Source organism: Danio aesculapii, chromosome 9 (genome assembly GCF_903798145.1).
Source record: "Danio aesculapii chromosome 9, fDanAes4.1, whole genome shotgun sequence".
NCBI classification, from domain to species: Eukaryota; Metazoa; Chordata; class Actinopteri; order Cypriniformes; family Danionidae; genus Danio; species Danio aesculapii.
This window is the reverse complement of record NC_079443.1, coordinates 26,604,007-26,629,636: the sequence shown is the minus strand read 5'-3', so window position 1 is coordinate 26,629,636 and position 25,630 is coordinate 26,604,007. Positions and strand designations below refer to the sequence as shown.

Genomic DNA, 25,630 nt, shown 5'->3' with positions numbered 1-25,630 from the left:
GATCGTTTCGTTCTTCAAAACTCATCCGAGAGTTGTAGTCATAGGAACAGTCCTGGTAGCTCAAACCTGCTCTGGAGCAGGCTATTTTCATATTTTCATACATTTATATATATTATTTAATATATGTGTGTATATATATGTATGTGTGTGTGTATATATATGTCATTGCGCTGCTGTGCCATCAGCCAATCATTGCTTTGCTGATCATGATTTCAAGGATTGATAGATCTTTCCTTCTACACACGCAGTGATCTCAGATCAGTTCATCCAGACATTTTAATCGGATTCTCGAATTTGTTTGAAGAACCAAATCAGCTAGAGATCGGTTATCAAGATTAAAAGATCCAGGATCTGCCAAATCACGTTAGATCATTTAAACGAGGTACGAAGAATGGACCCCAGGAGCTACAGAATTGTATTTAATCACTGTATTTATATGGAATTAATACGATTTATGCATAACAACAACATGTTTGGAATTTATGTCTTTGTTTCTAGTCCAAATATCTACATTTCAAAGCAAAAGTAAAATGATTTAACTTACCCCACTGGCAGATAATTTAGCTTGTTTTAAAGAAAAAAAATCTTAATTTTGCCTTAATTCATATGCATTTTAAAACAAAACTATTTTTACATGATCTAATAATTTTTTTTGGATATTTGGACTAGAACTGAGACAAAGAACAGCAAGAAAAGCATTTTTTCTTTGCAATTTATTTAATTTCTTTAACTGAACACTATTAAGCCCCAGTCAGATCACATGGTTTTTATTCTCGTATACGAAAGTCACTATGCCGATTTTTATTATTATTATTTTTTTTTCTCTCTTGATAAAATCTTGACTTGTTGTGGGATAACAAATGTGCCAGACTACACGTCCCTTCATGATCCATCATCCAATGATGTATACAACAAGCGACAAGAAAAAAATTAAACATGCTAGACTTTCTACAATGGTGTCGTGAGGCGTCGTGGGCAAGGTATCGATTGTTGTGAACTATGCCACATTACCCAGAAGAAACGATTCAATCTTGTGTCACGACGGCCATTTGTCATTTACGAATCCCTACGACACCCTATGTTAAGGAAATCGTGCCGAAATCATGACAAATTTGTGTGATCTGACCTGGGCTTTAGAATTGTCCGATAGTGCTATTCAACGTTCTTTTGTATAATTGCATTTACATAGCAATAATTACGCAGGAGAGTAAAATATCGCAATATCAGATTGCATTTTAACATCATGCAGCCCTAATTTGAGTGCTGATTGCTCTGCTTGTTTTTTGTCTCACAGCACTGAGTGTGTGGAGAAAAAGGAGGACCCTGATGTGTTCTTCTGCTGCTGCGAGGGCAATATGTGCAACGAGAAGTTCTTCTACAATCCCGACACGCAGACAGTTCAGAGTAAGGCTCCATTCAGCGACACAAACAGCGACACAAAAGTCTTTAAGGGTATTGGAAGTTCTTCAGTTATACCCCTTCCTCTGATGTAATTGTGTCAGTGTAAATCCCTCCTATCTGTCTTTGTCTCCTCATAACCTCATTATGAAAATCATCAGATTACCTGCAAGCGCCTCTCAGGCATTTTTCATGACTGTTCATGTCAAAAGTCATAAAGAGGCTTGGTGCTTTTATTTCCTCCCTGTTCTCCTACGATCCATTATTGTGTGTTTTATATTCGGAATTACAAGGTGTGTGTTTGTTTAGCCACATTCGAGTTGAATGCATGCCTGTTTTGGTTGCTCTATAATGACCATTATCATCAGTCAGTAATCAGTGTTGCATGCATGTTATTTATGAGCATAAATCTTTAATGAAAATCTTCAATTGAAACGTGCACATTAGGTTGTAAATTATATATACACATACAGTTTCCCTTTTGCTGTGTGCGCATGTACTATGTATTCATTTAGCAAAACATTAAAACCTAATATTGTTACAATGTTCCTATTAAGTCATGTGGTTCCCGTGAAGGCCTTTTAAAGCGTGCTCTTATTGAATTTGCAACATGTTCACAGTGTCACTGATTTGAATGGTAATTATTAGTTCCAGTAAATTCATTGTGATAGTAGAAATGCAATTCTCCTTCAAGGCAACTTTAGGTTTTTGAAATATCGAATTACAGAAGCACTTTAAGCTCCAGATATTAGGATTTGGTTATATTTATTCAAATAATAATCTCTGTTGTGTTTGTTCATTTGTTCAGTTAATTCTCAATTTCTTTTTAGCAAAAGCTCTGCTTATCTTGACCAGGCTACCAATGTTCACTCTTCCCCGACAAAAGCTCTGTTAATTGCTGCACGCATTGGCTCTTATTCCTATCTGCATTTCTCGTGACCACTGCACAGCTCAGTGGCTGTGGATTAATCCGCTTTTGAATGAAAGGCTTGTTGTCTGTCTCATATGTTATCTTATTGATGCAGCTCATCAGGCCTTTTCATCTTTCATAACCTTTGCTTTCACTTCATTGCGGTTGCGGCAGGTTCTTCTGTAAAATCTAAATCAATTCTTGTGATGTTAAAGCTACTGGAAGCTTTTATGAATTCAGTTGCTATTTAAGATCCGGAAGAAAAAAACTAAGCATGCTTTTGTGAACAAGCTCAGACACATTGGAGGGAGCCGAAGCATGGGTGAGAGTTGATCATTACATTTCTGGTTGAAGCAGTTTTACAATAATTATGAAGTTGTTTCATAATAGTGTTTTAAAGACTGAAAGATTGGATTGGTTTCATAACAGGGCATAGACTGCATCCGGAAAGTATTCATAGCGCTTCACTTTTTCCACATTTTTTAATGTTACAGCCTTATTCCAAATGGATTAAATTAATTTATTTCCTGAACATTCTACACACAATACCCCATAATGACAATGTGAAAAAAGATTTTTTGAAATTGTTGCAAATTTATTAAAAATAAAAAACCTGAAAAATCACATGTACATTCATGCACAAGTATTTACAGCCTTTGCCGTGAAGCTCTAAATTGAGCTCAGCTACATTCTGTTTCCACTGATCATTCTTGAGATGTTTCAGCAGCTTAGTTGGAGTTCACCTGCGGTAAATTCAGTTGATTGGACATGATTTCAAAAGGTACACCTGTCTATATAAGGTCCCAGGGTTGACAGTGCATGTCAAAGCACAAACCAAGCATGAAGACAAAGGAATTGTCTGTAAACCTTCCAGACAGGATTGTCTCGAGGCATAAGGCTGGGGAATGTCACAGAAAAATTTCTGCTGCTCTGAAAGTTCCAATGAGCACAGTGGCCTCCATCATCCACCAGGACTCTTCCTAGAGCTGGCCGGCCATCGGAGTTGAGTGATCGGGGTAGAAGGGCCTTAGTCAGGGAGGTGATCAATAACCTGATGGTCACTCTGTCTGAGCTCCAGCGTTCTTCTATGGAGAGAGGAGAACCTTCGAAAAGGACAATCATCTGTGCAGCAAGCCACCAATCAGGCCTGTATGATAGTGTGGCCAGACGGAAGCCACTCCCCTCCTGGAATTTGCCAAAAGTCATCTGAAGGACTCTCAGACCATAACAAACAAAATTCTCTGGTCTGATGAGACTAAAATGTAACTCTTTGGAGTAAATACCAGGCATTACGTTTGGAGAAAACCAGGCACACCGCCAAAATATCAATGGAGTGGCTTCACAACAACTCAGTGAATGTCCTTGAGCGGCCCAGCCAGAGCCCAGATCTAAATCCTATTGAACATCTCTGGAGAGATCTTAAAATGGCTGTACACCGTTGCTTCCCATCCAACCTGATAGACCTTGAGAGCTACTGCAAAGAGGAATGGGCAAAAATTCCCAAAGACAGGTGTGCCAAGCTTCTGGCATCATATTCAAAAAGACTTGAGGCTGTAATTGCTGCCAAATATGCATCAACAAAGTATTGAGCAAAGGCTGTGAATACTTATGTACATGTGATTTTTTTTATTTATTTTTTTTTTTATTTTAAGGTTTTTATTTTTACTACATTTTCAACAATTTCAAAAAAGCTTTTTTCACATTGTTGTTATGGGCTATTGGGTGTAGAAATTTGAGGAAATAAATGAATTTAATTCATTTTGGCATAAGGCCGTAACATTAAAAACTGTGGAAAAAGTGAAGCGCTATGAATACTTTTTGGATGCACTGTATACCAAAGATTGTTATCATGGAGTGTTCAATCATTTTTAAATGATCAGTATCGGGTCTCTTATACCTGATGATTTATTTTACTTTAGCTCTAATGCAGGTGAATGATGAGTGGCAACTGTGTGTGCTGGCACTTCATTGGCAAATCTGAGCTTCTGACGTTTTCAATATTAGATGCGCTGTATTGTAAGCAAAAAATTTTAAATGATTACCCTAATTTTTAATTATTATTACAGTTTATGCTGTTGCTGTATTGTATAGCTGTAGGTTGTGTCTTGCACCTTTTAGGGTGTGCTCATACATGCGAGGTTGCATGGCACTCATCCGCGCTGTCTTTTATAATAATGCGACTAATCAAATTAACAGGAAGAGAGGCGCTCTCACTCAGTATAATGGAGATTTGCTTTAGTTATATTGTTTTGCATTATTTTGAGTCGTTTAGGATGAAGTTATGGCCGTATCTTTTGCTGAACAGATCCACTGCTTTTGACGGTCATCAGTTTTCATAAAAAGCAATCGTGCTGAATGTATTAGGACGTTTGCTGAAGTGCAGCATCTTTGATAAATTATGACAGTTTGTGTTTATTGTGTGTTGATTGAGTAAATGAAACTGTATGAAGCAGTTACTAAAAATTGATGTGTCTTCAGTTTCAGTGTTTTCAGTTTCCAACCGCGCTCTGGCCCACCTTCTTCAACAAAGATTTAGACAGAATTAGATTAACATAAGAAAAAATCTTGTAAACGCTGTAGTATAGTGAGTTAAATAGCTTGTTTTAATTTTATTGTTATCTTTTTAGTTTCGTATGATCTTTCAGAAATCACTGTATTGTGCTGATTTGCCATCTGCAATCTCCAGTGCAATCTCAAACCAATTTGTAACATTTTGATTTCGTGGCTAAATTGTACGAATTTGTGCGATCTCATTTGTACATTTTAGCATTATTTGTTCATCCTTCAATGAGTGGAATGGTTTCAGAATGGAGTTTGGGGCACACCTCCTTTTAAAAATTGTACATTTTCATTTTTGAAATCACATCCTTTTTTACAATAAATTAGTTACGTTTTCTTATGAGATCAGACTGAATATGCAGCTAAAGAATCATTTCATATTATCAATGTTTAAAACCGTTCTGTTTAGCTAATGTAAAAACTGACCAAACAGACACAAAATGATTGTGGCAATTAGGGCTGCACAATATATGGTTTCAGCATCGATATCGCAATGTGTTGATTCGCAATAGACACATTGCAGGATATATGCAATGTTAAGTTTGCATAATAATTTGAATGTGTTTTTAATAACTGGAATTCTAATGATTTTAAAGGCATCGGGCATAAGAAATTGTACCAATTGTGACTTTAACAACGATTCATTTTATTGAAATATCTTTATTTTGATCATTCAATGATTGTACTTGAAAACTGGGAAATGATAAAACACTTTATTTTTGTTGTATGTTTTTCTTGATTGGATTTATAGATTGTTATGCATAAATATATTCACAACATTTGCAAACACACAAATTCACTGCAAATAGCAAAAACCACAATGAAAATGTGTCAGGGACCCCAAAAAATGTACAGATTGTTTATTAGATTTTATGGAGATGCGATCCCACTGCAGAATCATCCCAATTGAGCTAACGTTATAAATTCTTTCCTAATATCAGATATTAAGTCATCTGATGAAATTGTATTTATATCACAATATATGTCGCAAAATAAAAAAATATCGCAATGCTAGATTTTTCCAATAGTGCAGCTCTAGTGACCATCATTTAATTTGCAGTTGCTGTTGGAAACAAATGGGAAATGTAAGATTTCATGAGTTGGTGTTTGTTAATTACAGAGAATTGTTAATAAGATTTGCATTGCATTTAACAACATGCAGTTAAATATGCACATTTGCAGTTTTGTTGTTAAAAATAGGCAGCATTTATACCAGTAAAGTTCTACTAGTCAATGTCTATTCAATTCTGTTCATGTTTATTTATATAAGGATTTTACAATGTAGATTGTGTCAAAGCAGCTTCACATAGAAGTTCTAGTAAATTCAACTGTGTCAGTCCAGTTTTCAGAGTTGAAGTTCAGTTTAGTTCAGTTCAGTGGCGTTTAATTTTCACTGCTGAAAATCCAAACACTGAAGAGCCAATCCATTGATGCGCAGCTCCACAAGTCGCAAACCAAGCAAGCCAATGGTGAGGAACAAACTTCACCAGTTGACGAAAGTGAAGGAAAAAACCTTGAGAGAAACCAGGCTCAGTTGGGCACAACCATTTCTCTGGTCAAATTTCTTGTGCAGACCTGCACAGAACAAAAATATGAGTATGAATCGGTATGCATTAACTCAGTGTTTGGAAATGAAGTAACCTAAAATATAGCAAATAAATGCATAGATTAATACAAATTGGTGCTCAATACAATCTAACTTAATAAACATTGAATAAATAAATAGCATATTAACTGTTTTAAACTGCCCACTAACAAACCTAACATTAAAAAGTTTGAGCGTTAATCGCAGTACATCCTCGAAATGCATGAACCACATGAACATGAGCTCGGCTTTTCAGCAAGCATCTATATTAAGCTATTCTATAATTTGCCAACTCCGAGCTGTTTGGCTTTCATCCTTCCATCCTAAAATGAAGCATTTAGAAGACTGAATCAGAGCATATAGAAGACATCAGAGCTTTCTTTGCAGCAGTCTGCTTTGCCATCTCTGGGCTTTCAACAGCATAACGTGCTGGCCAAGCCCTAGAGATGGCCGTGTCTTTTAGATTACTGAGGCTGATCTGGTCGCTTTATCTCTTCTGAGTAAACACTGACATCAACATCCTCTTAACTAAATGAGGGATGGAGGCATGTCAGCGAATACAGAGCCAGCGGTTCTAATCTACTGGCCCACTGCTCTCTGCTCCCTGCAGGGGGGCTGTTGTACGTTTCAGCAATCGTGATTTATCATCTGCTCTCGGCCTCTCGAAAACACGCTTGATTCGGTTGCGTGCAGCGCTTGGTTGAGCTCCGCCTGATGAATTTTGACACTATAACCGTGGTATCAGTGCAGAAGTGGTGGGTAGAAGAGTCTTCAGTACTTCAGTAGCAGAGGAGGTGGGTGGGGGGTCTCACTCGAGCTTATGTAATGGCTCTATTTCCAGCACTGACTCACTCCATATGGAATGATCTTGATATGAAATGCAAAAACCCACAGGGACGTGGAGAGTTGCACAAAGCGCACTGGAGTTTCTCAGAACTCTCTTTCTGCGAGCATGGAGCTGTGTGCTTTTCATGACCTTGTGACCGGGTACTTTCATACCCCGCGGCAGTGTGTGGCCATTTTGCCCGCCGAGTGGGGGAAGGGTTAGAATCATTCAAGTGGGTTTGTTGGGGGTGGATGTGGTGTTTTTTTTTTTTTTTTTTTAATCCACAGTCCTTATCCCACTTCTAAGTCCGTATCTGGCACGAGAGGGAAGCAATGGCATCACGAGTGGGATCTCTGTTGAACCAGAGCTAAAACAGGTTCAGTCAAAGTTTGACCGGGTGGGTCGCACACATGGTCCTCCGGTCAGCCCGACAAATAGGAAATGCTCTGCCATAACACTAGAGTGAAGGATCGCTGCATCTTTGGCGAACAGCCACGGCCCAATCCGATCTCTGGCAGTAGATGCAGAGAAAGCGAAGGCCACCGTGTGCACTGACTAAGCATGTGTGCTATTCTCCCTCAAGCACACACTCGTGCAGTTCTGTTGATTCACTCTTAATGGAAATTTGCATTTGCATAGAAGCAAATGCATTGGAATAAATCTGTTTGCATAAGGCAGGGTCTGTTAGCTGCCTTCGGGGATCAAAACAACCTTGAGTTTCAAGACTGAGAATTGTAATTAGCGAGTTCAAAAAAAGGTGTGGGACATGAAATAAGTATGCAGTGAGAGGTGCTCAATGTACACTGCTTATCTCGCTAATGCGTAGTATAGAAGGCGTTTTTTAGACTTCTACGTATCTCTCCTGTTCCACGTTTGTGTGCTGTTGCTCTCGAGGGAATTAGGTGCAAACTCTCCTGAGGTTCTGCTTAGTAATGCTAATGCAAGCTGAAGTCATTCTATCAAATGCTGATGTCATGCCTTTTCACATCTATATCGCTTAGAAAAGTAGTAATAATCATAATGGTGTGACTGTCAAGGATATTTCCTATGAGCATATGTGTAATTAAAAAATACCACTGTTGACACTAGGCATGGGCCGGTATAAGATTTTGACGGTATGATAACCTTGGATAAAAATATCACGGTTTCACGGAATTGTAATTACTTCTTTAAAATATAGTCTTTTTAAAAGTCTGGGTTAAAAAACTACTTTTTCCCCTTTGAAAACATTATATATATATATGTTTTTTGTTTTTTTTTGAGAAACATTTTAAGTATTTTGGAGCAGTAAACAAAGCTAAATAATTCAAATGAATCGTTGACTTTTGCTGTCTTCATTAGTTTCAAACACAGATTTCTTTACAATTTAAAACAGCATTTTGGATATCTTTTCTGCTGGAGATACTGTTGTCATAAACTAAATAAAAAAGTAAATAAAAAATCTTCTACATACCTTAGGAACAGTATAGCAGAAAATTTTGGCGGTTTTAAAACCTTGACTTTTCCAAACCGCTGTATACCTTGAAAATGGTTATCATTCCATGCCTAGTTGACACATCCCACCAATGTATGGTCTAATGAAACGCAAACTAGGTTTATTGGTAGCAGTTTAGTTTGTCACAATTTATGCTATTTTCTACTGGCTTATTACCTGCCTATTATTAACATATCAACTGTTCATTAGTAGCTATAAAGTATGATTTTATTCTGCATTCCTAATCCTACATAAAACCTAAAACCAACTTCTACCTTCCTAATTATTAATAAACAGCTAATAGTTGGGCTGGGCCGATAAATGATATTATATTGAATCGCGATAAAATTAATGTCAATAACAATGATAAGCTCTGGACTTTTTATATTAATCTAAGAGCCAATCATACAGCAGAAATGTGCAACAATGGGAATCTAAAAGTGTTAATATTGCCCTACTTTAAGGACAGTCTGGAAGGGGCTTTTTTTTCCCCAATGTATCTTATTTCCTATTTTTCTATACTATGTCTCTACTGACCTGTCTTTCCCTGAAATGTGTGATGTTTGTGTGTGGTCAAAGGGGTCCAATTTTGCTGAATGTAACAGTGTTGTGACAAATAAAGGCTCTTCATCATATTAGAGATATGTATTTATCAGCTGAAAATATGTTGTGCCATTTAATTGACCCTTTAATTTGTGTGGCTTCAGTCATTCTTGGGGTACTCTTAAATCTGGAAGCATTAACAACTTGTATTGAAATATGTATCGTTATTGTTCAATATGGAAAATCGAGATTACGTTTTTTGCCATATCGCCCAGCCCTAGCTAATAGTTACAGGGTCTTAAAAAGTATTAAAAATTGATCAACCAATTATGAGAAAATTAAGACCCTTAAAAGGTATTAAAGTCTTAATTGCGTTTTTACGAGGTCTTAAATTTTGTTAAAGTGTTGTCCAAAGTGTCTGACTCCACAAAAGCATAAATATATTTATTTTCCTCCTAATATTAACAACAGCGTGCTCGATCCATGCGATTGGTTCAGGCCAGGGCTTGTCCGGCTAAGCTCCTCCGTCCGAGTGATGTCACATAATTTGCGACAAATGTGGGAAGGTGATGTGACGCTCTCCACATGTAGAGTAACCATAGAGCAAAATGGGAAGATTTAAGTTTGCGTACTCCTGGTTGGAGAAAGGGACGAGTGGCTGAAGCCTGTCGCTGAAAACAACCGTGTAATTTATTCTTTCAGGCTTTGATTCTTCCGAGCTCATCTGAGTTCTTCTGCATAGTTGTGCTCCATTGATTGAACTACAACTGTTTATTAACAACTGTTTATTAAGTTAAAGGTATGATATTGATTGGAGCTTGAAGTGGCGATGAGGTCTTAAAATATTCTGAGAAGGTCTTTAAAAAGTCTTAAAAAGGTATTGAAATTACCTTTAGGATTCCTGCATATACCCTGCAGTAGTTACAGCAACTAGTAGTTTATTAAGCTAGTAGTGTTAGTTAATGGTTTGTTAATATCATGAATTGTGACTTAAAATAAAGTGTTATTGGTTTATCTTCTGGATGAAGCAAACCAGCATTTTTAGAAAGTTTAAATGGATGAGAATGGTTTTAAAGGTTGCCCAAAGATAATTACAGTGACATGCATCCAATATCATGAGTCCATTATTATTTATGCAAACTCAAATCATGAATGTGTGCTCCAAATACACCGTATTTATGCACAGGCACATTTCAGTACATACACATTGTTTCTACGCACATTCAGGATAATATTTTAACTGGTCATGCGAATCTGTGCACTTTAGTGGGTACATGCTGGCAGGTCAAAGCAGTTTCTTTTGTCCATGTGGTCTTGTTTGGTATCACAACTTGACTTGTCTTAAATTTAAACAAGTACTAAAGAACACCAAACAAGCACATACTGTACAATGTGAATTCTTAATATTGTCATACGTAAATTATCTCCGGCTCCTTTTTTTTTTTGGTGTAATCGTATAGAATTTTAGGTGTCCTTTTGTAGTATCTGTAAATATCTTCTTTGGAAAGAATACACTTTGTGCATGCTTTATAATATAAAAATTATAATTAGTAAAAAGCATTATAACCTAATTAATAACAGAATAGTCTCAATTAGCTGAATATGGCAATCATTTGTTTTTCTTAAGCACTGGAACATAAGGAGACCTTCACACAGGATGGAGCACTGAAGTGAAACCCTTTTAAAACTGTTTATATTTTTCCTTAAGTAAATGAAAAATCTACTTGAACTTGCTTATGACAAAATATGGAATTATATCCAGTGTGAACAGCCCCAAGGTTATTTCCCATTAATTCACAATAAGTAATTTATTGGTCACAGGTACAATGGTGTTTAAAGGTTTGGGGTAAGGATTTTTTTCCAAATCAGCATATTAGATACATGAAGGATCTTCTGTCACTGAAGTAATAGCTGCTGAAAATTCATCTCTTTACATGACGGATAAATTCTGAATATCAGAAACCAATTTAAAATACTTCTGACCCCAAACTTTTGAACAGGTGTGTACATTGTGCACTTAATAACTGTATTAATTAATGCTGATCTTTGTTGTTTTTTCTCTCTTCAGCGACATCGAACCCTTTCACCCAGAAGCCGCCGCTGTTCAGTACCCTTCTGTACTCCATCGTGCCCATCATGGGCATTGCAGCCATTGTCCTGCTCTCCTTCTGGATGTATCGGCATCATAAGCTGGCATATCCTCCTGTTCTGGTGCCTACCCAGGTAATTTGATCTCTTTAATAAATAATGCATGCGTTTTAATTCACATTTAATGAAATGAGAGGTGCATTTCCATTTTTTTTTTTTTTGCAAAACACTTATGTCAGTAAATCACATTCAGCACAGTGTTGTAAAGTCCATCTGCTCTTATCAGTGAATTTAGTTCTTCTTGCCACTAAAAGCGGTGCTATCGGGAGCTGTTATTTGCCCTGCTGGCACCTCCTGTTGATGCGAACGACAGTGATTTCAGGGATCTAATGTGCTCAATGTCACACTCGCTCAAGCTCAAACGCACTGTCAGATGAAATCAGACGAGATCTGTCAGGACGCTGTTGTGATTCGATGCCCTCTTCTCCCACCATAAACACGAGATAACAGAGCTGACAGAACACAAGACACGAGCAATCAGGTGACCTTTACCCTCTGTGTGGGACTAGTGTTAAGATTCACATCTATTTCTGAACTACACAATAGATCTTTATAGATTTGGCCTGTGATGTCGAAGAATCTGGGCCAGCGGGGAAGAACAATCCTTACTGTTGAGCACTGCAGGACATCTTCGGCAGCTCTGAATAGATGCATTTACTAGCGCGTGTGTCGGGGTGAGCTATGGGACTTGTATGGTTGCACAAAGGGTTACCTTTGTGTCAGGTGAGCATTTGGAATTCCCCGATTGAGTTTCAGTGTTATGTAGGCCAGATCTGACAGATGAACCATCCCCGCAGCGCTACTGATATCAAATATCATGATCAGCCCAAACTTGTTTTTGATATGGAAGAAGTTTTATTAGCTCCTAATGTAGCAGTCAAAAGTCTTCAGGGACTATAACAACACTTGGTTAAAATGAAACCGTCTTGGCAACTTTTTTAATGGTACCTTTGTCAGTAAATTCGACAAACTATGGGTTGGATTGTGAGAAGTAGTTTATTAAAAAGCACTGCTGATTTTTTTTTTTATTATTTATTTTTATATAAATTAATATTTTGTTAAGCATGGTTACCTTTAATTGATCAAAAATGTGTGTAAATATTTTTACACTGTAAATCTATTTTAAAAAGTTACTTTCTTTTGAACTTTCAGTTTTTTAAAGAGTCATGGATAAAATAGAAACATTCAGAAATATAAGTGGATATATTAAACTAGAAATTATTTTAAATTGAAATCATAATTTACAGTATTATAGTTTTAATATTGTTGTTGTTTTTCTTATTGACCCCAAACCTTTTGAATGGCAGTACATGTTCAATTTGTTCTTGTTTTAATCGATGATTTCTCAAGAATTTTGACTCAAGCTTTAAAGCTGTCACTCTAATGCGTCACAAACATTGTGAGATTGCCAGAAGTGATTTTATAAATTGTTGACGGAACATGTGACATTTCACAAAGTGCCACAGAGAAATCTGCTTGCTATGAAATGCTTAGAAATGTCATTTCTCTTGAATGCGTGTTTCATAAGATTGTACTTTTCAGTGCAGAAAAATATTTCAGCTCTTTTTCTCAATGATGAAACCATTAAGGTCCAATTGCTTGCTTAGTGTATGCTGATAAATAATATTTAGCTTTCTTCTGTTTTTTAGAAGAGCTAATATTGCCGTGTGGTTGCTGCATTTGTGATGTACTCACTCTTTGTAGTGTTTTATGCTAATCTTTGCTAAACTTAAATATTTATATTGAAGGCCAAGCTAAATATGAGTAATTTGAGAGCTGCCTAACTTGATATTTATCACCATTTGTTTGTTTTTCGTTAGTTTTCCTGTAACTCGGTCACTTAGTTTATTTTCCCATTGATGTTATCTCTGTGAGCATTTCCATTGCAACCCGTAAATGCACAATAAATTCCATTTAAATATGTGAACTGTGTTCGATGGTGGTTACTGTGTGCATTAATGTTGGCCACTTTATCACCATAAATAAGATTCATTTTATGATGCCTTTAGCAGTTGTCATCAGCATTGTTTTAAATAGCACTGATTGAAATGTTTCCCCATCAGTTCTCAGGCTGGTTTAAAACATGTAGTTAAAAATAATGCGTCTTCTTTGGAAACATATGGCCCCCAGCCTCCACTTTAGAGTCTCATACATAACATTTAGAAGGCAGAGAGAGGCTTCTTGATTATTTAACAGTTTTCTTGCGAGGGCCCAAGACCCAACATGCCCCTCAGGAGAGAGAGCACAGTGTGCTTCAACCGCATTAAGTGCTTGGCTTCATGGCGAGAAAGGGAATGTCTTGTTTCAGGAAGGAACGGCCATTCAGGCAGCTGCATGCATTTTGCAGGTCATGAGGTCAGATGCTGGAGATTCATGTAAAACTCATTGCCTTGCTTTCATTTCTTTAGATTCAGGTTCAGCTCAGCTACACTTATTTTAGTGTTGCGGCAATTTTGGGTCACAAAAACTCATTCAACTTTTATCATTATCTAAATCATGATGGTTCCCAAATGGTTCCCCAAAGTGAGGGTCGCAGGACAATGACAGTGGGTTGCTTGGTGAGTTCTAAAAGTTTTTAAAAAATTATTAAACTGTTAGTTTAATAAATTTCATCTATTTTATTAAACTATTTATTAAACCATAACCCACAGAAGATTAAAATAGTTTTAATAGTAAAAAACAACAACATGCAAATGAAAAGCCATCAGCCTTTAAATAATTATTTTCATAGGATTGGTGTTTATGTTAGATTAACAACACAGCAATAGTCAGCTGCAGCAGATTGATTTTAGAGCACCAGGTAAAATTTTCTGACGCCCTAATGCCAATCAAATACATTCAAAATAAATACAGGCCACAACTGAATAATGAGAATGATCTCTGAGTGTCGATCTCCACAATTAAACCATGAATAGACTTGTGCTGAAAACATTGCGTCCACCAGTCTCATTAGTTGAAGTTAATATTAAATGAAACAAATTAATAAATGACTATAAAATTATATGGTTAGACTGTTGCACTTTTTTGTGTTGTCAAAATCGTGTTTATATAGGACTATTGTTGTGTGCGCAACATTATATATTATATTATATTATATTATATTATATTATATTATATTATATTATATTATATTATATTATATTATATTATATTATATTATATTATATTATATTATATTATATTATATTATATTATATTATATTATATTATAACCAACTCCGAGGAATTTGGGGATTGCAAGTCACTGGCATTGTTATTTTAGGTGTCACGGGCTGAAAAGTTTGGGAACCCATGATCTAAATAATTTTTTTCCTCCACCTCTTTGTTTGTTACTTTATCTTGCATTGTGCAGTATATTATTTAGTAGATAGAGAGGCATGGTGTGCTAAGTGCTGCACCTTACTTCTAAAAACTCTATTTTCTTGTTGTCATTTTTTGTTAAAGTCGTGGTTAACATGTTCCTGCACAGAAATTAAGTGCAGTGTGAGGAGATTTCAGTTCTACAGTAAGTCTGTTAATGAGAATGCGTGGAGATTTTTGCACTCCCTGAGCAGTAACAATTCGTGCCCCATGTTCTTTAAACTATACATTTTACTTTGTTTTTGAGATCTTTAAATGTTCCCAGTGTTCTGTTTTATTTGGTGAGGTCTCTTAGTATTTTGTGGAAGTCTGGCAGTTGCTGTAACATGCAAATTTGGCCTCAGGTGCGAGCAGCAACTGCTGAGTGGTGTCCTTGGGGCAGAAGGTTCATTCTTTCCATTTATATTCATTTACATAAAGTTAAAATCTCAAACAAGTCAAAAAACGAAAAAATATATTTTAGGCAAGGTTATTGATCGGAACATATACTCGAGACTCACACCTGTATCCTTAAGTGTTTTTATCTAAAACGAGCTGCACAAAACCAGATTGCAAAATTTAAAAATAAATAAACAAATTCATTTAATTGGATGGATAAACAGATGCAATGCAATATTTTAATTGAGTTATATTTGCTATGGGTCAAGTCAGCCTCTGAATGGCTTACGTTTATGGTGTGTTCATACTTGTGTTATTGTTCCTTTATTTATTTATTTATTTATTTATTTATTAGACCACTAAAGGCTTTTATACTTTTTATTCTGGTTTGCTTTGCACTCACACTATCATTTCTAAGACTAAACAAGCATAAATACACCAAAAATAAGCAAACTGTCATCATCATTGGTCAGAGCATAATGGTTTATGTTCTTAGTTTCCAGTTAAATCAGTCATCCGTCAGAATGGATAGAGCTACAGCTATGTAGCCTAATTATGCTGTTAGTTAGCTGGAAATGAAAATATTACTTTATTATTTTAAGAAAGAATAAGGTCTTTTTTGCGTGTTTTTATTTTTCAACATTTGTTTTGAACAATACAGGGTGATTCAAAAAGAATAACACAACTTTGAAAATCTGTATTTGATCAAAAAAAAACATGATGGAACCTTGGGTAATTAATCAATGTGAAGAGTACGTAACAAAGTTTTTTAAAACTTCAGAGCTTCTTAAAATCAACGACAGAAAGAGCTTTGCTCTCCTTTTCTTCTTTGCAGAGTTCTCGATTTATATTCTTTCAACTAATTTTCATTTCAATCAACATTTTTTCTTTGACTTTGCTGTTGTTTAACTAATAAAACTTTTTTTAAAGGCATTAGCAAAACAAACAGCTGTTTTTCTTGTTGTGTATATAATAGGGATGCAACGATTAACCAATTTCACTATTAACCGTGCTTTAATTCATCATGGTTAATTTATCATAAAGGCTTCTTAACACAGCATTTTTACATGGAACAAAACTGCTGCAACTAAATTAAGTTATGCCAACTGTGTGCTAGTTTAAAGCTCCAAGCTTGTACACCGAGGCTCACACACACTGGATTACCTATGGTTGAGGCTATTAACTAAGGGCTGTTCACATATCATGTCTTTTGCGCACACAAGTGTATTTCTTTTCTTGCGCGCATTTCAGGAGTGATGTGCATGCGTTGCGCACCACGAGTCACTTGACAAGAACTGACCGTTCAGCTTCATACTTTGTATGGAATATACACATTTCTACTCCAAAGAGAAAAAAATATATACAAAATAAAAATACTGATTTTGTAATATAGCTGATCAAAAATGCCTTTCAGACAGAGGTTCAGCAGCCATTGACTACATTTGTTTTCTTTAAAATGGAAATATTTAGCTAATATGTTGCTTAGATTTATATTAGACAAATACTATTTTTTATTCCATTTTTTATTTATTTATTGTTGTCATTTATTTTCAGTGTAAAATTATTACTTGTTTTTACATTACATTTATTAATTGTTTTTATTACCTTTTTCACTTATTTTTTCACTTATGAAGTCTAAAGAGAAATTAACTATTGTTTATTATTATTATTATTATTATAATTATGTGCTGTATTATTTGGTTACTGAGCAGCAATAAATAACACTTAAAAATATATAGAGTTTTCATGTGATTTTCTAAACTAGTAGTGTTTTGAAATTAATGAATGCAGAATAATCATGATAAACGTGAAACTGTGATTGTTCCTCAGACTATAATCATACAACTGAAATCTATAATCGCTAGCATTCCTAGCATATAATTCTATTGCTTGATAATAAAGCCTGGTTTGTTAGTCCGATGGGTTGGATTGTTTTCACCACAAGACATCAGTGTTTGTATCCAAGATCTTCTTGTTCAAATTGATTGTTTTGATTAAGTGATTCAAAATATGATTGTCATGTTCACGTATGCATGGACAACAACCACACTAACAGAGTTTGTTTTAATGGAACTAAACCTAACCAGGCATGAACACACCATAATTCTCTTCACATTAAACAGAATAATACTGTATTTTAACTAATGAAAACACATTATTTGTGAAATCATACACTAAACAAAGCTGTGTCACTATTTTTTGGCTTGACATAATTCTTTTTGGACAAATTTTACTAGGTTAAGTAAAGGAAATCTAGTGTGTTAGATCGGCAAGTCATTTATTTTTTAATATAAAAAAGATAACTGATTTTTTTTTTTTCAGAAATCGTGAAATTCCCCATCTCGTCTTTTCATCTCCTATACGTTAAACTAAAACTAACGCTTGATTTCCTCTTTCCTTCCTCAACTAGCACGCCTTTCATATAATGATAGAGGTAAGAGAAGCCTGATTCATTCATCTTTTTTTTTTTTTCCTCAAGATTATGTTGGAATCTCATTTTAAACCTCTTTTTCATTGCTATCAAAAGCACCCCTTTGTTTTTGTTAGCCCATTTTCCTATAATATCCCACTGGGTTTATTTTGCGTTTATCCCTGCACATTGCCTCATCAATCTGTGATGTTCTGACTTTCAGTGCACGGATAACAGAAAATGAAATCCTCTCTGTTTCAGGGGATTCAGGCAGAGATCCCTTGATTTAGGTGCATGGTAAAACCACAGTACTGAGGTTAAAAAATGCACGTCTCCAAGCATGCAGCAAATGTATGCAAAGATGAATGTTATGAATGTGAGAATGGGAACAGCTTAAAGTGCTTTTATTGTACTTCACATATGAAGCATTTGTAGTCTTTTCTGAAAGATTCATGGTAAAGTGTCATATTGCATCAGTGTTGCGTTGCCACTTGGACATTCTCCGTTTCAACACACACAATATGTATGTGAGAAATCTGTGGTTTGATAAGCTTGATGAATGTGAGGATCCAGATCTGAAGTTTTGGCTAGAGAGGCAAAAATGTTAAAAACTTTAATGAACTAAGATATGCCCTGGTGAGTCCTGAGCTGTATTTACTTTTACATGAATGTGTTTCTTGACAGATGTTCTGAGCTAAAAAAAACAGCCAAAGCAAAATATATAGTTTAAAATGTTTTTAAGGATTTTATAGAGGTAATGCTTCAGTATGTTAAAAAGAACTTTAAAATAATTGAAATAGTAATGCAGTTTTGTAGTAATTATATATTAGTGGTGTAACAGATCACAAATCTCATGGTTTGGATCTCACTACGGTTTTTAAGTCATGGATTGGACCATTTTTTAGGTCAGCAAAAAAGGGAGCAGACAAATGTCATTTGCTTTCCATTTATACAAAAATATTACTGTAAAATACATTGATTTTAACAAACAGAACTTAGAACCTATGATTTTAATAAAAATAAAAATCAAGAAAGAACCGAAAGCTGAAAACAAGGAAAAATATTCAATATGAAAAATTATCTTTGCTACCGTTGCTGATAATGCTAAATGTAGAACTTCTTGTACTTTTTTTCTATTAATGATTCAACAATTGACACATATAACTTCATGTTTCTTTATAGGTGTTTCATTTTGAAAACCTATTCAGTGACATCATTTTGATGGTTGTTTGTCGCCACTTATTGGTAATTGCTACAAAATTCACCAGTGTCAAGTTCCATTAAACAGTGATTTTAATCTTTACTACAAACATCAGTGTTTATATCTGAACTATAAACCGTTATCCCAGTACTTTTGTGTTATTTAATTGTTTGTAACTAACTGAAAAAGTGTAAGAACTGAACCTGTCTCGATCGAACGCAGATTTGAATGCACTGCTTCGAAGGATTAATAAACCTAAACAAATCTTTATCATTCATGTTGCGCAGGTTTGAATTGAGATCACGATCTTTTAATGTTTAATTGTGCAGCTTTACATTTGAATGTATTGATGCAGGCTAAACAAACAGTGACAGAAAACACCTTTAATTAATAGCCTAAGAAAGCATTTAGATAGGTCTCACCAGAACCTTTTGCGTCATCATTATATTTTACAGGGAAGCCAAATTGCTTTCAAACATGTGATTTGAATGATGCGGGAGGCAATCTCTCTACAATTGTTATAAATGTTGGATTAACCTACAAGTTAAAAAAAACATAATAATCCGCGGGTCACATGCAATCCGAACTGTGGATTGTGATCTGTTGTAATTCGTTAGACCCCTATTATATATCATTTAAAACTTCCTGTGACCCTAAAGGCCGTCACACACCGGATGCGCTGCTCAGCGCAGCGACACTGCGCGCACATGACAGTTGAAAGCATTCACATGCTATTTTATAATAGTATTCACATGCTATTTTAAACGAAACTATTCAGATGACGCTCTGTGGCGCGACAGGAAAATGAACAGTGTAGTGAACAACTAAGTTGTGGCTGGGCGCCGCAGACAGCCGCCGACTTGCGGCCAACTTGCGGCGCTGGTGTGTGTACCCTGATAGAAACCCATGTTTAGAATTCTGAAATATATGACAATACGCGGCGCTTCCTGTGTGTGACCCCCTTAACAGGGAGAAAAAAAAGAGGAGAGATGGTTTTATTCTTGGGCCCAGGAAAAAAAGTTGATAATGGTTAAAAAAAAACTGGATTATGACCACAATGTTTAACTTTTGGTCCAGGAAACCTTGACTAACATTATAAGTGGACCTCAAGGGAAAGATAAACAACTGCAGAAGTGTAAGATATTGCCCTTTTACAACCTTTTAAATCACTTTGTGCTCTTAGAGGGTGATTGAACAGTAATACTGGGAAGCCCAAAAGGAAATCAAATGACCATTCAGTGTTTCTTGAGCCAATGATTGTTGCTCGACTGCTGTGCAGATTTAGTCCATCCTGAAGGTTTAATACAATACATCACATTGATGCTCCTCTCCATTGTTTCATTGCTGACAAGATAAACTCTAGCTCTGAGAAGTCCATTTAGTTCTGTAAGCATTTGTCTCTGTGTTGCATTGGAAATATCTTGCTACCATTCCATTTGTTAAAGCAAACCTCTTGGCCTAAATGTGTCTTCCAAATGAATAACTGTATGTAAATAATTCACCAGAGATCTGAAGCCCCCTAAAATTTCAAGGTTGAACAGTTACCCCAGGTGCACTTGCATTTACCAAGTCTTGGTAAGCAGTCGACCTTGGGGTTGCTTTTATTCAGGTGATATAAATTTGATTCATTTTTCAATATAAAGATTCATTGTGCAATATAAAGAAATATTATTTGCAATATAATTTTGTTTTGAGATTTAAAATCATTTAAAGCTATTCACATCAATACCTTCTTTCAATTACTTTGTCTGAATGGATGTGATGATAATGTCCTTGTGGGCTGAATGCAAAAACAAATGAGATGGAATTTGTACAGATCGTTTTTAAAAATTCATATGAAAAATACATCACCAAAATGATCTCTTTTTTTATGTATATTCAAGTTAAAAACTGAGAATTGGCGCCACACACACTGGATGGCTCTAAATGCATGTATGACTGCTAACCAAATTGTTTCTGTATTTCCAGACATTAAAGTGCACCTAGTTTACCCCCATTTCAAGATTTAATTTAAGTCTTTTGTGTCTCCAGAATGTGTCTCTAAAGTTTCAGCTCAAAACACCCATCACATTATTTATTATACCTTTCAGAATATTAGGATTTTCTGCTCTAAACACCATGTAGCTGTTTTTGTTGCCTGTGCCTTTAATGCTAGTTTTGTCAGTGTGCCTCAATCTCCGGCTGTGTCAGATAAACAGCACAGTGACAGACATGAAGGAAGCAGATCTCACGCAACATTTGTGAGAAATACTACAGTAAGAACTTCCCCAATGATTATTTGATGTATTTGTTGTGGAGTTAATTCAAGCCTTTCTGCAATGACGAGTCACGCATAATATCGTTACAATGTTCACAGACACACACACACACACAAAATGCGCGTTTAACTTTGCCCTGTTTTTGCACACAAATGTTTCAGGATACATATTAATATCCACTACTGTATGGACATCCGTTATGTTGATGTACAAAATAAACCTGACTTAATGCCCACAAACCGAGATTAAAGCGTCTTTTATAATTGTACTGACATGCTGCTGTGGTGATAAAGACGGTAAAATCGCTGTAATTCATTACAAACATGCACCATTTTAAAAACGTTTTAAACTTTTAAAACTCATTCTTGATCACATTTGATTATGATTGATGACCACAGAGAGCTGAACAGATCCTTTAATCCCAGTTGCTTTGTGCATGTGCTGTCTTGTTGATTATATGCATTACTACAGAGACATGTTAATACACGGCTGTCAATCAATTCGGTGGGTGGGGAAACTGCACTCCTACGTAACGTTGCAGTAGGCCTCAAAACGGGAGGGATTTGGATCCTGTTTTAACATCAGGAAATTTAAAAAAGATTTATTGTCTTTATATCACCCCAACATGACTGTGGTTACACTATGGCCCAATCCCAATTCTACCCCTTAGCCCTTCCCTTTACCCCTACCCCTCGTTTTGCGCGTGCACGCCCAGGGGTAGAGGTGTCCCAATTCTCTTTAGCTTGAAAGCGTAGGGCTAAGGGGAAGGGGTAAATAGCCCTTTGAATGAAGATTTTTCAGGACCACACTCGAAACCAAAAGGTAAGAAAATTTCCCATAATACACCAGCCACAACGGCAGTATTGCTGAACCCAGAAGTAATTAGTTCCACAAATTTGCATTTTTTGTCATTACGAATTTTTACGACAAACAAACATATGTTTTAATATATTCATAACCGCTTCCATGTTTACCGTCATGCTTTTAAAAAAATTATTAAATAAATACGCTAAATTTTGCGATCTATAATCCCTAATAATAACTCATGTACAGCAGTCCCACAACATTCTGACACTTGATGACACTGGAATACCCTGTCAGAAAAGTCTAGTGGCTGAGAATGAGCTTTTTACAGTGTCTGCTATAATGTTAATGTTGTGTTTGTGTGTTTACATGGATGAATTTGCCCACTGTGTAAATACACAGTACAGTTACGATCTTATTGCCAAATTAGATTGTTAAGATAACATGATATATGCCTTCAGTGATTTCCTAAAGATAAATACCAAAAAATAGCACAGCTGTAATAACTACAGCAGTCGCGATCGTCTGATCTCATATGAAGCATGAAATCGCGATGACATCGGATGATGTGTGCAGGTGCTGTAGTGCTGTCCCAATTCTTAAGGGTAATTTTGGTAGGGGTACAAAAATATAGTTGGGATTGGGCCTATACCTACACTCTGTTCTGTCCTAACAGCTCTCAAAAGATGATTTTCATCATAGGTGCCCTTTAAAAAATGCAAACAACTCTAGTAACCTACACACTGACGTACTATAGCTGCCACTGGCGCTGGGTAGATAGATAGCCCTCTTAAATTACCCATGTTGTTCTTTCTTTTTCTCTATTTTGGAAAAGGAATGCTTTAAAAATGTCATTCTGAGCCTCCATGCACAGCCGCTGCCCCAGGGGCAAACGCTTTCCCGTAAGACCTATTGTCATCATGTTTATGACGGCTGTCTACTCGGTGACTGACGTTTGGGCAAATGGAAAAGTAAACATGACCCTGACCCGTGGGTGTAGGTGTGTGAGGTCAGGGTCAGGGTTGTTTTCTTCACATCCCCCTTAGGATCTCGGTGCCTCCATCCTCCCTCATTACTTGTCGTTTCTCTGGGTTTGTGTAACAGCGAAGCATTGCCATCTCAGATGTACTCACTTTCTCGCCTGCGTCCTGACTGTTTCGTGTTTTTCTTCTCTGCATGATGGATGTTCTGTTCTTTAACCCCGTCTCCTCCCACCCACAGTCATGCAATGTACTTTTCTCTGGCATTCGTTTCCTTGAGGACTTGGGAAAAGTTAGTTAACAACCCAGATCCATATGCTAAGGAGTCTCTGTTCAGAACAATCGGTGCTTTCCTTCCCCCCACCATGTTCAAATTTAGGCCACATATAAAAACATGCCTGTTCTGCATTTGTCCTACTTTTGCCTGAACTCCAAACCACAATCTAGCAGGTGCTCTGTGGACAAGCATTTCTTCATCCTACCTACTTATTGCGCGTTTGTTTCAAAAGGAGGCCAAATGAAGCTGTTTTTTCCACTCAATCCAGCTCTTAAGAATAACAAAGGGAAGTAGGTTGGTAAAGAGCTTTTGAGCGAATCTCTCAAGACTTGTAAAGCCCAAATCCTTCTCCTTTTCCTTCTAATTCTATCTATGTATTATTTTACATCATTTTTATGTTCAGACGTTGACAAATACTTTTGTGTTCCATTTGAAATTTGCAGGTTAAATTTGTATTATTGTCAATCAGGATAGATTTTTTTTTTCAAGCTCAACTATCACTGCAGCAGAGGTTGGATTTGTGCCTACGGATACCATCTATATTGCTTTCTTTCTAGGTATGGGACGATAACAGTTTTGAAGGTATACCACGGTGTGGTATGGAAAAGTCAATGTTTTAAAAACCGCCAAAATTTTCTGCTATACCGTTCCAACAGTATATGTAAGATTTTCTATTTACGTTTTTTTTATATATAAATAAAAAGATTTATATATTAAATATTTTACATTTTACACACACACGTATATGTATATAGATCTATATGTATATAGATTTGTATGTGTGTGTATATATATGTGTGTATATATATCTCCAAAGATGACATTTTAAATTGTAAGGAAATCTGTGTTTTTGAGAGAAATGAAGACAGCAGAAGTCAATGATTCATCTGAATTCTTCAGCCTGACATGTTCACTGCTCCAAAATATTATAAATGTTTCTAAAAAATAAAATACAGGGGGATTTTTTTGTTTATTTTTTTACCCAATTTTGGTATTTAGTTTTTTAGTTTTCTTTTCATAAAATAAATATATTTTAGAGCAGTAATGACAATACTGTGAAACCGGGATATTTTTATACAAGGTTATCATACCATTAGAATCTTATACTGGCCCATGCCTATTTCTTTCACTGATTCCCTTGAATAGCTGGGATTCATTTGATAAGTGGGAAATAGCCTGTTGTGTTTTGCTGGCAAAGGGTAATTGGTCAGAAAGGTCATGCTGGGTGTACACTGGGTTTTAGCTCACTCGTACATTTAAATGTAGGCAAGTACAGAAAGGTTCAAGCCTTCAAGGTGTAATGGCATGCCAGTGCATTTTACCCACAAACTAGGTCAGCTTATCAAATCTGTAGTCCACTTACAGAAGCTATGGATTATGTTTAACAGGCTCTGAACTGCAACTCCCATAAGCCCCTTCTGGCCAAGCTTTATGCAGCTCAGCTGCATGACATGACCCACCTTTAACCCACTTAACACATCACCACAGTTAGTATTATTGACATGTGTTATTTCATATAATGTATCACAATAGTGCTCTTCCACAAATGTGATCTTTAAATGTGCTCATAATGTTTATAATCCTAATGCAAACAACATCTGCTTTGGTGTGATTTAATCTTTTTATTTCTCTTCATCTATAACAATAAGTGTTCGCATGATTTTATTTATATTTTTTATGAAACTAGTACTTTTGTTTAGGAAATATGTTGATTGATTGATTGACATTATAAATGTTTTGTGACACTAAGGACAGCATAAATTTATATACACAAATATATTAAAATGACAAAAAAAAAACTCCTTTCAGAAACATGAATTTTTTTTCGTTGATGTTTATGTAACAAAGAATGAACCTGAAACTACTTAAGTTATATTGGACAAACTAATTTGCCAAGTTCAGTGTGCAGACAAACTCTTTGCATGTGCTTGTGTACCCATTCTCTTGCGACTGCATGCGTATGAATGGAAGTGTATGAAACTGAATATAAAGTCTAGCATGAACCAACCCTTAACTCACTTAACAGAGTAGGTCACAGTTCTGCAGTAATTAAATAAACATAGATGATGCTTTAGTTAAGAGTCATGGGATTATATTAGGGTCTGACCTCCGGACAGTGACCTTCTGCAATAATCGCTTTGAATGGCCCTTTAGTTACATCTTACTGAAATGATCTTATGGTGGTTAATGACGTCACTCTAAAACCCTCCATAAGGTGTTCATAAGTCACAGCCAGTGTTGCTGTGAAACATGTTGAATGATGATATAATAATAATAATGGAGATTACAGAACTTCTTATCTACATTGTAGATGTGTTTGTTGAACCAACACTTTTTTGTTTGTTTTTTTGCAGGATCCTGGACCAATGCCGCCATCTCCCACCCTGGTCCAGAAGCCATTGCAGTTGTTGGAAATCAAAGCTAGGGGGCGCTTTGGCTGTGTGTGGAAGGCTCAGCTGCTCAATGACTATGTAGCAGTGAAGATTTTCCCCATTCAGGTACCGCATGAAAAGACTCAG

At 36.0% G+C, this 25,630-nt stretch overlaps 1 protein-coding gene across 2 annotated transcripts in view; it reads left to right on the top strand.

Annotated features, from left to right (window-relative positions):
* acvr2aa (activin A receptor type 2Aa) overlaps nucleotides 1-25,630 on the top strand; it is a 61,581-nt gene that overhangs the window by 23,208 nt on the left and 12,743 nt on the right. The window contains exons 3-5 of one of the 2 annotated variants that reach the window (XM_056465324.1): nucleotides 1,295-1,404; nucleotides 11,364-11,518; nucleotides 25,466-25,609. In XM_056465324.1, coding sequence (XP_056321299.1) covers nucleotides 1,295-1,404; nucleotides 11,364-11,518; nucleotides 25,466-25,609 — 409 coding nt within the window. Of the gene's footprint in view, nucleotides 1-1,294; nucleotides 1,453-11,363; nucleotides 11,519-25,465; nucleotides 25,610-25,630 lie in introns of both variants that reach the window. The other variant, XM_056465323.1, reaches the window with a different exon arrangement.